The sequence below is a fragment of the Biomphalaria glabrata genome, chromosome 12, assembly GCF_947242115.1.
Source record: "Biomphalaria glabrata chromosome 12, xgBioGlab47.1, whole genome shotgun sequence".
NCBI classification, from domain to species: Eukaryota; Metazoa; Mollusca; class Gastropoda; family Planorbidae; genus Biomphalaria; species Biomphalaria glabrata.
Genome location: NC_074722.1, coordinates 428,269 through 442,515, shown reverse-complemented (window position 1 = coordinate 442,515; position 14,247 = coordinate 428,269). Strand labels below are relative to the sequence as shown.

General features: G+C 39.3%; 1 protein-coding gene across 1 annotated transcript in view; it reads right to left on the bottom strand.

Moving 5' to 3' along the window:
• The window catches only part of LOC106074071 (heparanase-like), a 31,737-nt gene extending 23,682 nt beyond the window's left edge, over nt 1-8,055 (bottom strand). Inside the window, exons 1-3 of the mRNA XM_056005128.1 lie at nt 7,999-8,055; nt 5,850-6,072; nt 1,172-1,353 (exon numbers count right to left, since the gene is read on the bottom strand). Coding sequence (XP_055861103.1) covers nt 1,172-1,353; nt 5,850-6,043 — 376 coding nt within the window. The 5' untranslated portion in view covers nt 6,044-6,072; nt 7,999-8,055. The remainder of the gene's footprint in view (nt 1-1,171; nt 1,354-5,849; nt 6,073-7,998) is intronic.
• Between the last annotated feature and the right edge of the window lie 6,192 nt (nt 8,056-14,247).

The window sequence follows — 14,247 nt, the reverse complement described above, 5'->3', positions numbered from 1 at the left end:
AACCCTATTTGTCTAGTTATGGAGTTAACTTTGTCATGTTGTCCAGTTTTAGCAGAGCCCCCAGACAGAAAGTATTAAAGAGAACTTGACTATTTGCATACTGTAAATTTCGCCCAGAATTAAAAAGCAGCCTTTTAAAAAATCTGTTAAGTTTAATTATTTGGATAGACAATACATGAGATTCTTCTTCGTAATTATCCTAAGATTTAGTCTAATTACTCTAGGAACTCAAAGCCAATGGAACAGCTTGCCTCTTTCTGCATGTCTGAATAAACTTCTGTCTGGGAAGGATCCACAAATTATTACTTTTCTTGTATTTTAACGTTTATGATTAATTTATTAGTAGTTAAAAGTTAGGCAATCCACTACTGAGTATAGGCACCTAATCACCAAGTACCGCCCCCTTTTTTTTTTTTTACAAAAAAAAAACAAAAAAAGCACTGCTTATTCTAATACAACTTTAAAGAATATAAAAAAAATCTATCATATCTTATAAATAACAGACGTCACTCCCTAACAGAACGCGATAATTTTGTCTTACGGAATAATCTCCCTAACACGATAGTGGCCAGCACAACGACCAACCGCTTTTACTTTTCCCCAACTAATGTCAGGTACCCATTAGAGCTGGGTGGACTCAAGGGCGCCCGAAAATCCTGAAATAAAAATCCCAGTCTTCACCAGGATTCGAACCCGGGACCTCCACTACGGAAGCCAAGCGCTTTACCGCTCAGTGATAGTATGGTCAGAACTATTCATAATATTTGGTATTAACCCTTTAAGTAATGCATGAACAAAAAAGGGCATGTCCTAGAAAGTTGAAATTCGGCAAACATACCAATTACATTTTTAGTCCAATAAAGCAGCGAAGTAGCCCTTTCTACCCGCAAAGTGGGTGTATGCTAATTGGGAATAAAAAAATATTCTTTTTTTAACACAATGGATGTTAGAAGGCGTTGGTGAGAAGGTCTGTAAATAAAAAAAAAAGAATACACAGTTTAAAATACCTTTGCTTCACTACCCAGGACGTAATCAGATAAACTTTTTTTTAAAAAACCGTTAAGTTTTTAATGTATAATCGGTCTATTATATATTTTGTCAATATTGACTAAAAAGGTAAAATTAACTGAATAGTATAAACAAAATTACAGCCCCTTGCAATACCACTTACGTGAAATAATAAAGATATCTGGGTTATGGAAAGACTCTCTTTCCTCCTTGAGCATTGAACCCCATACCAGATTTTTGTCCCTTTCAAACTGAGATTTGTCTTGTGGTGTGAAGACTGGTGTCCCATAGATTCTAAGGCTGCTTTGTTTCATCTCAGAGGCCAGCAGTATGGCTCTGGGAGCACTTAACCAAAAATACGTTTAAAAAAAATGAAATATCACATTAGAACAACATTCAAGCAAATTAGAAAAATAAATTGTGACACTGCTTTTCAAACGTTTTGGAACAAGTACCACTCGGTGAGGACCAGTAAACTGAAGTACTAATCAGCGAGAACAAGGTACTAATCAATGTGGACCAGTAAAATGAAGTACTAATTAGTGAGAATTAGTAAACTGAAGTACCAATCAGTGAGAATTAGTGAACTGAAGTACTAATCAGTGAGAATTAGTAAACTGAAGTACCGATCAGTGAGAATTATTAAACTAAAGTACCAATCTGTGAGAATTAGTAAACTGAAGTACCAGTCAGTGAGAATCAGTAAACTGAAGTACTAATCAGTGAGGACCAGTAAACTGAAGTACCAATCTGTGAGAATCAGTAAACTGAAGTACTAATCAGTGAGGACCAGTAAACTGAAGCATAAATCAGTGAGAATTAGTAAACTGAAGTACTAATCAGTGAGAATTAGTAAACTGAAGCACCAATCAGTGAGAATTAGTGAACTGAAGCACTAATCCAGAACGGGTTAGGGTACAATGATATCAAATACTTGCCAGGTTGTCAGTCAGGTACAGTGATTGTGTGTTTCGAACATCATTCATCATCATTGGCCTCCTTCAGTCGTAGAACGACTATGGTTCATCTCAGAGCATAGTGAGATGAAAGCATGGGCATTGTCTATGGTCGGAACGATGTCGCCCACACAGCAGTTCCCCCCTCTCCGCGCAACTGATGTGACCAAAGGAACGGAATATCAGATACAGTTTGGGATCAGTAGCGCCGCAGGATCTGCCAGGCTGTAGCACGATGTGCCACAATCTGCCTAAGGGTCACCAGCTTCTGATTTTTCCTCAGGGTAGTCTCCCGAAGCCTTTCCCGTGTTTGGGTATAGCCGCAGGGCAGCGGAGGTTTGGATTCAGAGTTTTCCTTCTCCTAGGTGGGTAGCCAACCAAGGCTAACGAGCCCCTCCTGCCCTAAGCTTTCTGGTTTAGGCGCCAGTTGCTCGCCTTTGCCCCTTCTCCTGTCTGTGGTAACGGTTCCGCCTGGCTCAGTAACTGAGCCACACGTGAAGGCCAGGAGTTGGACTGGCTGTCAGAGGCTATTTGAGACGCATGCCATTGGAAGCACTTTATAGATAATGATAGGCTTAAGACCATTACCACTTCCGGAGTTAACAAACTTTTGTTCAGAACACACTGCTACAAAAACACTTTTTTCACCTTAAGGCGACAAGAGTTGTCTGTTATAATCTGTCTGTTATGTATTGTGACCTGAGTGTTATGTATTATGATCTGTCTGTTGTGCATTATGATCTGTCTTTTATGGCCTGCTTAGTAGGTAATGAGCCGCTGAAGGAAGAATGGATTGACAGTACTGTCGATGAGTGTGCATTTAAGCTCATTGCAAATAGCTTTTACTGTACGATTTCTGATGTCCATCTTGAAGGGCCTGTATGCAATAAAACATTTAAAACTGCACATTATCACCTTCATCATCATAATCGTCAGCTCGTTAAATAGCATCACACTTTTCGGTCAGAAGATGACCTTAGCAGGATATATAACTCATTGTCGACTCTTCCTTCGAGCGCACCTTGAAAAGATGACTTTTGGAAGTGAGTCATGTCTTACAATATGACTAAACCAGCTCAACTTTCGTTTTCTGGCAGTATTGAAGAGTTCCTCCTTCTTCTGGCAGTATTGAAGAGTTCCTCCTTCTTCTGGCAGTATTGAAGAGTTCCTCCTTCTTCTGGCAGTATTGAAGAGTTCCTCCTTCTTCTGGCAGTATTGAAGAGTTCCTCCTTCTTCTGGCAGTATTGAGGAGTTCCTCCTTCTTTTCGTTTCTTAATATTGTTGTAAACCTGGCGGTGACACAGATGGAGGTAGTGCTGTGTGTTTTTAGCCTTTCCAAATCGCCACAGTCCAGCGCAGGAAGAGCGGTCAACTGTGCCCAGTGACAGTACACGCCAGTTCGGCAACGACCTGTGTGTAAATATTACGCACGCAAGTCACGGCGATTGTGATCATTCTGAGTGGTCAAGAACGTTCCATCCGATTCTAGAAGGCCAGTAGAGACACTATATAAGAGCGAGTGTGTCAGAAAGACTGGACTTCACGTTACCTCGCTATTTGACCAGTACAAGGCGAGAACCAGCACGGTGTGTGAAGTCAGGCAGAGCAAGACTAGGTTTTTGTACAGACAGTGTTAATGTTGTTGCCAATTGTAATGTATTTGAAATTAAACTGTTACTGTTACTTTGGAGCCCTGCGTTGTGAGGTTCTTTAAGTTCGTTGTGTGGTGTGGTGCAGTGAGAAGAGAGCCTGGATAGTAGAGGAGAGATCGTAACAATATTTGAAATCTCTTCTTTTTTTTTTTAAATGTATTTTTACCCTGAAAGGTTTGAATTCTTTTTTCAGCCTCAGCAATCAGTGTCCAGCTTTCGCAACCACAAAGGAGTACGGATTCCACGAACGTAGAATACAGCTTTAATTTTATTTCGAAGCTGATGTTCCTTTGGACAGATTCTCCTGTTTACTAATAGCGGCGGATGCCAAGCTCAAGAGGGTGTTTATATCTCTTTTAGTGATCCTCTTTCTCTTGCTAAGTTTGACTCTGGGTATTAAAGTGAGTCGACTTCTGGTTGGAAATTTAATTGAACAGAGAAACCGATCAGAAACTCAGCACCTTCATTGAGACTAACCATAAATTGGACGGATGAAATGACTGCAGGGAAGCCAAACCAGGTGTGAAACGCCAAACTGGCAAGCGACTGGTATTTCATCATTTACAGATTTTTCTGCCTGTAGCCCTGGGTGATATATATATTTTTCCATGTTGAAATCTAAATATAGAACTACTTCGTTTCCAGATTGTTCACATATTTATTATTCGCAGATAGAAATGGATATAAAAAGACGAAACAATGGAAAGATTTAGACATCGATTTGTGGATAATTATGGACCACACTAGTAGCACTTTTCAAGACCCCCGTGACACGTGTACCACAGTTTGAAAAGCAATGAGAGCACTGTGACTTGGCTGCAGCTAGAAGTATAGCTGTGTGAGTTTAAAATTGTTTAAAAAAATTAGACGCGGACTTTGCTGCAGCCATAAGTATGATGTGACAATCAAACGATACCGGTACGGAATAATATGTTTTGATCACAGGAGAAATAGAAATTCTCTGAAGACACTTATTCTAACACTAACCCAAATATATCAAGTAAAACTCAGCAATAACGTACGCAATACACACCACACGATAGAAATAGCTCATCACACGATGGACACACATCCATTACATGTTGGACACACATCCATTAAATTTTGGACACACATCCATTACATGTTGGACACACATCCATTACACGTTGGACACACATCCATTACATGTTGGACACACATCCATTACATGTTGGACACACATCCATTACATGTTGGACACACATCCATTGCATGTTGGACAAACATCCATTACATGTTGGACACATATTAATTACACGATTAGCCCACATCAATAACATTATGGACACATCAATCACATGATGGACAAACATCAATCACATGATGGACACACACCAATTACACGATGGACACACAACTATTACATGTTGGACACATATCAATTACACATAGGAACACATTAATTACACGCTGGGCACACATCAATTACATGATGGACACACATCAATTACACGATGGACACACATTAATTACACGCTGGGCACACATCAATTACACGATGGACACACATCAATTACACGATGGACACACATTAATTACACGCTGGGCACACATCAATTACATGATGGACACACATCGATAACATGATGGACACACATCGATTACATGTTGGACACATATCAATTACACATAGGAACACATTAATTACACGCTGGGCACACACATTATGGACACACATCAATTACACGATGGCCACACATCAATTACATGATGGACACACACCCATTACACGTTGGAACACAATAATTACACGGTGGACACACATCAATTACATTATGGACACATATCAATTTCATGATGAAAACACATTAATTAGGTGATTGACACACATCAATTACACTACTGACATTTATTACCAGTATATATACTTTACTGACACACCCTATGTTATACACATGCTAATTTTATGACAGATACACACTATGTCAGACACATGTTCATTTTATGACAGATACACACTATGTCAGACACATGTTTATGTTATGACAGACATACCCGTATGTGAGACACACGTTAATTTTATGACAGATACACACTATGTCAGACACATGTTAATTTTATGACAGATACACCCGTATGTGAGACACATGTTAATGTTATGACAGACACACCCGTATGTGAGACACATGTTAATGTTATGACAGACACACCCGTATGTGAGACACATGTTAATTTTATGACAGACACACGCTAGAGTTCACACAAGGTCTACCTAAAGTTAAATGCATTCCACTTGAAGATGTAATGTGGAAAGTTAAAGCCGAGGAAAGCTCGATTACAATTGAAGATGGACACACTTGTGTCCACTGTGAGCGATAATCCATTCAAGCTATCCACTTGATTGAACAACAGCTTGGACCAGAGGAACCCCACAAACAACTTTCGAAATGTCGATTTGTTTGTCATCCGTCTTAAGTTCTCTTTTCCTGAAAATACTAAAAGTCAAGAAATTACTAAAGCATACACTGAAATAGTCTAGTGGTAGTTTTCTTGTGTCAGCGTGATAATTAATTATCAGTGTGAAATTGTGTCAGTGTGACATTTAATATATCAGCGTAGCATTGTGTCAGTGTGACATTATGTCAGTGTGACATTGTGTCAGTGTGGCACTGTGTCAGTGTGAGAGAATTGTGCCAGCGTGAAATTTATGTATCAGAGTAGCATTGTGTCAATCTGACATTGTATCAGTGTGACATTTAATGTATCAGCATAGCATTGTGTCAATCTGACATTGTATCAGTGTGACATTTAATGTATCAGCATAGCATTGTGTCAGTGTGACATTGTATCAGTGTGACATTTAATGTATCAGCGTAGCATTGTGTCAGTGTGACATCGTATCAGTGTGACATTGTGTCGATGTGAAATAGTGTCAGCGTGAAATTTAATGTATCAGAGGAGCACTGTGTCAATGTGACATTGTGTCAGTGGGACATTTAATGTATCAATTTGACATCGTGTCAGTGTCCAGTATATGTGTGTGTGTGTGTGTGTGTGAGTGAGAGAGAGAGAGAGAGAGAGAGAGAGCGAGAGAGAGAGAGAGAGGCGTAATATCGGTTTGGTTAGTATTTCACAACTACTAAAGTAATAGTAAAGTTTCCCCATCCAGACCTTGCAATTTATGGGGCAGATGATGTTAAGGTCATCTGGTTCACCAACTACTACTATAACTATGTCTACTCTATGGAGCAGAGATCTGAAGAACCACCGCACCACCATGGATAAAATAATCCAGGTAAACATCAAATTTGTAGCAATTTTACTATTTGAATGAACTTATAGACTTTAGCAGTCAACCAGGAAAACCAGTGACTTTACAGAATTCAAGTCATTGGTTAACATGCATGACTAGATGCATGACCAGATGCATGACTAGATGCATGACCAGATGCATGACTAGATGCATGACTAGATGCATGACTAGATGCATGACTAGATGCATGACCAGATGCATGACTAGATGCATGACTAGATGCATGACTAGATGCATGACTAGATGCATGACTAGATGCATGACAAGATGCATGACTAGATGCATGACTAGATGCATGACAAGATGCATGACTAGATGCATGACTAGATGCATGACTAGATGCATGACTAGATGCATGACTAGATGCATGACTAGATGCATGACAAGATGCATGACAAGATGCATGACAAGATGCATGACTAGATGCATGACTAGATGCATGACAAGATGCATGACAAGATGCATGACAAGATGCATGACCAGATGCATGACTAGATGCATGACTAGATGCATGACTAGATCTATGACTAGATGCATGACTAGATGCATGACTAGATGCATGACTAGATGCATGACTAGATGCATGACCAGATGCATGACTAGATGCATGACCAGATGCATGACTAGTAGATGCATGACTAGATGCATGACCAGATGCATGACCAGATGCATGACCAGATGCATGACTATATTGAGTAGGAACAAAACTAGGACGTAATCATCTTCTTTTTTTGAAGTAACGTCTGCATTTTATAAGATAATAAAATAAGCAATGATATTAAAGAATAATGAAGTAGAATAATAGTAGATCTAGATTGTAAACCCACCTAATGTCTAATGTTATCTTATAATCTACATACGTTCTTCAAAAGAGAAGATAATTATATCTAATAGTATCTATTTTTTAATCTTAGACTATATATATATAGTCTATGGTTTTAATCTTGGCCGGTCTAGGCGTGTATGCTGATGTCTAAGTCTAGTAATGTTACGCTTACCAGGAATCTAAATCAGAAGTGAAGACTGCTAGATTTTAATCAGAAGTGAAGACTTTTACATTTAAATTAAAGCAGGAGTGAAGACTGATTGATTTAAGAAAACATTTTACCTTGACACGTTTGTCTTTTTAAATCTTCAAATATGAATAATGCGAGGTAGCCATTTATACGATATGACGTCATTTATGCATAGCCTATATAGATGAGTGTTTGAGATTTAGTGGGTTTTTTTTTTAATTTAAACTTAAAAAGAAAAAAAAAGGTCACAAATAAATCAATTCCTACTTTAGGTTCACTGCTGCCGAGGGCAGACGTAGACAGCGAAAAGAAAATCTAAATCGACCACCATCGGACAATGGTTATGCCTGCGTTAGATGTGGCAATATATGTAGGTCACAGCTTGGGCTGAGTAGCCGAGGGAAATATTGCATTCCTCATTAATCTTCGGACTCGAAAACAAGCCTTATTATTATTATTATTATTATGTTAGAAATGAACGAGTAGTTATTCTCTGGCGCTGCCAGGGTCGAGTTTCGCTAAAGAGAAACAAAATTCATCGTAGTCCCTTTAACAGTTTCCACTGAGGAATTTTCTGGTGATGTGGCAGGTCTGCAGCAGTACCGCCCTCTGACAGGCAACGAGGATGTTCCTAGGAATGTTAAGGGCCTTGAAGGTGTCTGTGAGGTCAGTTGTTATTATCCCCTCGGTTGATATAACAATGGGGTATATTGTTATTTTGGACAATTTCCATAGACGCTTAATCTCCAAGCCTAGGTTCCCATATTGTCTTTGTTTTTCTATCTCAGTTTTTCTTAAATTATGAGACAGTGGTACAGCGATATCGATAATGGTGAGGTCAGTTACTATTATAGAATAGTAATTCTTATTTTATTTGTCATGGGAGAATGAAGGAAAAAAATGACCAGCATGGGATCAGACCTAAGACACTCTACCATCTAACTAGCCATACTACACTACCATGTACGAAATTTTAGCTTGAAATTAATGACTCCTCTCTTTAAAAAAAAACACAACATCCTAGACATTCCTTATTCACACCACTCGTGCTTTCAACTTAAAAAAACCCAACATTTTTTAAACATTGCCTCTCACGAAGAGAGTGTAAACAAATACAAACTGTTTAGAAAAATGCAACTGGGGTGTACCTATCGATTTAACTTGCTAGTTTTTTTTTTATCCTTTAATTTTAATAAAAACATTTGAAGTGTCAGAGATCCCCGCTCTTTAATGACCAGCTAGAGGACTCGCTGTGAGTTTTCTAGCATTGAACAGCTAGAGCCCTCGCTGTGAGTTTTCTAGCATTGAACAGCTAGAGGCCTCGCTGTGAGTTTTCTAGCATTGAACAGCTAGAGCCCTTGCTGTGAGTTTTCTTTCATTGACCAGCTAGAGGCCTCGCTGTGAGTTTTCTAGCATTGAACAGCTAGAGCCCTTGCTGTGAGTTTTCTTTCATTGACCAGCTAGAGGCCTCGCTGTGAGTTTTCTTTCATTGACCAGCTAGAGGCCTTGCTGTGAGTTTTCTTTCATTGACCAGCTAGAGGCCTCGCTGTGAGTTTTCTTTCATTGAACAGCTAGAGCCCTTGCTGTGAGTTTTCTTTCATTGACCTGCTAGAGCCCTTGCTGTGAGTTTTCTTTCATTGAACAGCTAGAGCCCTTGCTGTGAGTTTTCTTTCATTGACCAGCTAGAGGCCTCGCTGTGAGTTTTCTTTCATTGAACAGCTAGAGCCCTTGCTGTGAGTTTTCTTTCATTGACCAGCTAGAGGCCTCGCTGTGAGTTTTCTAGCATTGAACAGCTAGAGCCCTTGCTGTGAGTTTTCTTTCATTGACCAGCTAGAGGCCTTGCTGTGAGTTTTCTTTCATTGACCAGCTAAAGCCCTTGCTGTGAGTTTTCTTTCATTGACCAGCTAGAGCCCTTGCTGTGAGTTTTCTTTCATTGACCAGCTAGAGGCCTCGCTGTGAGTTTTCTAGCATTGAACAGCTAGAGCCCTTGCTGTGAGTTTTGTTTCATTGACCAGCTAGAGCCCTTGCTGTGAGTTTTCTTTCATTGACAAGCTATAGCCCTTGCTGTGAGTTTTCTTTCATTGACCAGCTAGAGCCCTTGCTGTGAGTTTTCTTTCATTGACCAGCTAGAGGCCTTGCTGTGAGTTTTCTTTCATTGACCAGCTATAGCCGTTGCTGTGAGTTTTCTTTCATTGACCAGCTAGAGGCCTTGCTGTGAGTTTTCTTTCATTGACCAGCTATAGCCCTTGCTGTGAGTTTTCTTTCATTGACCAGCTAGAGGCCTTGCTGTGAGTTTTCTTTCATTGACCAGCTAGAGGCCTCGCTGTGAGTTTTCTTTCATTGACCAGCTAGAGGCCTTGCTGTGAGTTTTCTTTCATTGACCAGCTAAAGCCCTTGCTGTGAGTTTTCTTTCATTGACCAGCTAGAGCCCTTGCTGTGAGTTTTCTTTCATTGACCAGCTAGAGCCCTTGCTGTGAGTTTTCTTTCATTGACCAGCTAGAGCTTTTGCTGTGAGTTTTCTTTCATTGACCAGCTAGAGGCCTTGCTATAAATTTTCTCTCGTTGACCAGCTAGAAGCCTTGCTATAAACTTTCTTTCATTGACCACCTCGCTGTGAGTTTTCTTTGTCTGTTCTGTCATAATGTTTCCGTTATGTCAACCTTAATTCGCTGTCTGCTAAAAAAAAAAAAAAGCACCCACCAAGCAATGGTTCCCATAAAAATTGCTCATTGACCCGAGACTTAGGTACCATACACAAGGTAATACCTCTTAAACACTTTCCCCAAAGGCACATTCCTCGTCCCATATGCTAGGACAAATTTGTACAAAAGCTCCTTCTTCTCTAGTGCTATTAGAGCATGGAATGGGTTGTCTGAGCTAGCCAGGAAAACCAGTGACTTGGCAGAATTTAAGTCATTGGTTAATATGCATAACTAAATGCATGACGCGTAGGACCTAATCATCTTCTTTTTTGAAGTAACGTCTGTATTATATAAGATAAGATAAGATAAGATAAGACTCTATCTTGATCATACAAATGGTGATGTTATGGCCAATGCCGGTATGTGTAGAGGAGCTGGTCGACAGCTGCCCTGTACCAAAATGCTAGCTCAGTACTTCTGAACCAAATTGGAAAAACTTTTAGGATACCCATAGGAGTGCGGCAAGGATGTATTCTCTCGTTACCTCTTTTGTAACATATTTCTGGAGCATATTATGATGGAAACTACATCGTAACAAATGGACCTCTTAAAGGAAAAAGTAAATGAAGTAAAATTAACCCTTAAAGTGCTGAGCTGTTTTACAATGAAGACATACAAAAGGAAATTACTATGTTCATGTTTAGAGGTTTAAATACCACACGCATCTTAAGGGTTAAAAGTATTAAAATTCCCCTATAAGACTCTGTAGTCCTTAGGGCAGATAATTAAAATTGCAGATATGAAGGTCATCTGTTTCTGTGTCCTACGATTAACGTGGGTGCCATGTGGCCAGCAGAATGACCAACCGCCTTTACTTTTCCCCAACCAATGTCAGGCACCCATTAGAGCTGGATGAGATTATAGAAGAAAAAAACGATACATAAAAAAAACAACAACATGTATCTACAGTAATTGTATCAGTTACTTTGGATCAGTCATGTATTAAATCTGTAATAGATCTAGGCTAAGAGTAAATATGTGCGATTAGAAATATTTTTTCCAATTTTCCTAACCGCTATTTCATGCTCAATAGTGGTCAATACGCTATGACCCTAAAACTTGTCTGGACAAGCTGAGGAAAGGCTGGGGGGGGGGGGGAAGAGTGTATCTGGGTGAAGGCTACGTGATCACTTTTTAAGTGCATTTTATAAAAAAGAAGTTGCACGACTTAAATTTACGTGTACTAACCACTGTGCCAGCGAGGTGCTTATGTAAATAGAAATATTCTTAGCTATCTATTGTTAGTTTCAAGCTTTTAAGCGACGACCAAGCTCATACAAAAGTATAAAGGAGACTTATTCAGCTTATAGGCTTACCGCCACATCTATCAAGTACATTTTCTTTCCCTTGTTCGATACCTAAAAAATATTTAGTTGCCAATAATTAATTAGATAATTGGTTAAGTTTGTTTTTTTATTGATTCTTGTTTTGTCAGTGTCGTGAATTTGTTTATTTCGATTGTCGCCCCTAATGTTTGTTTACATTGTGGATTCACGTTAGATAGTGTACTGACCAGATTCTGTGTCTTGATCTTTAGTTCTTTACTATGTGTGTAGTCATTTTCGTCATTCAGTATAATAAAACTTAATAATAGATTTTAGAAAGAAAAAACAAACTATACGTGAACTGCAAATAAACACTACATCTATAGAACAAGTAAAGGCATATAAATATCTAGGCCTTATCATTAATAACAACCTCTCATGGGAAGACCGTCTTGGAACTCTGACAAAGAAAACAGCCCAGCGACTTTTTTTCAATACAAACTCAATAGCTTTAAACTAAATAAGAAGATCCTAAATACTTTTTACGGCGCGACTATACAAATCTGCTAACATACGGAATAACTTGATGGCAAAGCAACGCTTCATCTAAAAAAAAGTGCATCAATAATTACACTCACAACATTACCACATTTAAAGGAACTTTTTGAACAAAAGCGACTAAGTAAAATCGAAAAAATCTTGGAAGACAACTGCCACCCGCTCCATCAGAACTTTGTCAGGTCGTCGCGAAGTGGGCGACTACTGTCAATCAAAACAAGAACAGAGCGATACAAAAACTCGTTCGTACCTCACTCGGTCAGACTATATCAACGCCTCTCGTTCATCAGGAAACATGAAAAAGACCAAGATGCCTGTGTGTAGTCGCTGAATGAACTCTTTATGTTGTGTCTGTTCTATTTATGTGTATGTTTCTGTTGTGTTCTTGATATGAGAATAATAATAATAAGGTTTGTCTTCGAGTCCGAAGATTTATGAGGAATACAGTATTTCCCGTGGCTGCGCAGCCCCAGCTGTGACCTGCATATTTTGCCACATCCTGGGCAAGCATAACCATTGTCCGCAGGTGGTCGATATTTAGATTTTCTTTTCGTCATCTGCGTTTGTCTTCTGCAGCAGATTTTCTTTTGGTCTCAAATGTGTATCCCGCGGCCTTCGTGAGTGACCTCCAGCTCGTTCCGACGCCGCATACAGCCAGGTGCTCTCTTCTATGTCAGCCAAGGAAAGTTGACGCCTATATAAGATAAGAGTCCTTGTAATCACAACAAATTTCCATAAGGATCAATAAAGCAGTCTTAGTCTTAAAAGAATGGACAGGCCTCTCTCTTGACATCCTACTAAGAACAGACACTAATCGGGAAAATTGGAGGGACTTCATTACGCGAAAAGTCATAGCATATCTATGACGAAAGTCAAGTGACAGACGAGACAGATTATTTATTGCAAGGTTAGTTCCATTGTCGGTGTTGTTCAGTGTACCAGATGACGGAATTCAACGAAGACTTTCGGTAACTTTCGGGAACAGTGTTTTGCCTCGAGGGTGTGTCTAGGTTAGTGCAAGGTTAGTTCCATTGTCGGTGTTGTTCAGTGTACCAGATGACGGAATTCAACGAAGACTTTCGGTAACTTTCGGGAACAGTGTTTTGCCTCGAGGGTGTGTCTAGGTTAGTGCAAGGTTAGTTCCATTGTCGGTGTTGTTCAGTGTACCAGATGACGGAATTCAACGAAGACTTTCGGTAACTTTCGGGAACAGTGTTTTGCCTCGAGGGTGTGTCTAGGTTAGTGCAAGGTTAGTTCCATTGTCGGTGTTGTTCAGTGTACCAGATAACGGAATTCAACGAAGACTTTCGGTAACGTTCGGGAACAGTGTTTTGCCTCGAGGGTGTGTCTAGGAATGGATTGAAAAATTTAAAAAAGTGTCGTACGAGTGTTACGTATAACGAAAGAACCGGACCATTTACAGTCACAATTCAGTAAAAGCATTATCTTATTTTAAAAAAAATACAGACGTTACTTCAAAAAATATGACTACGTCCTATGCGTGTTCCTAGGTCAATCCAGCCATGCATGTTAACCAATGACTTAAATGACCAATGACCCCTCAACTCAAGATAAAATTAATAAACAGACACAAAATAGAGCAGTGAGATTCATAACAAACGAATATTCACACTTAACCAGAGTAACACCTTTAGTAAAATCACTAAATTTAGAAAGCCTTCAGGACAGAAGACTCAAAGGTAAAGTAGCAATTATACATAAAACACTGAACCATAATCTTCAAATACAAAAACAAAATTTAATAAAATACTCTGAAAGACACAAAGCTAAAGGCACATTCCTCGTACCATATGCT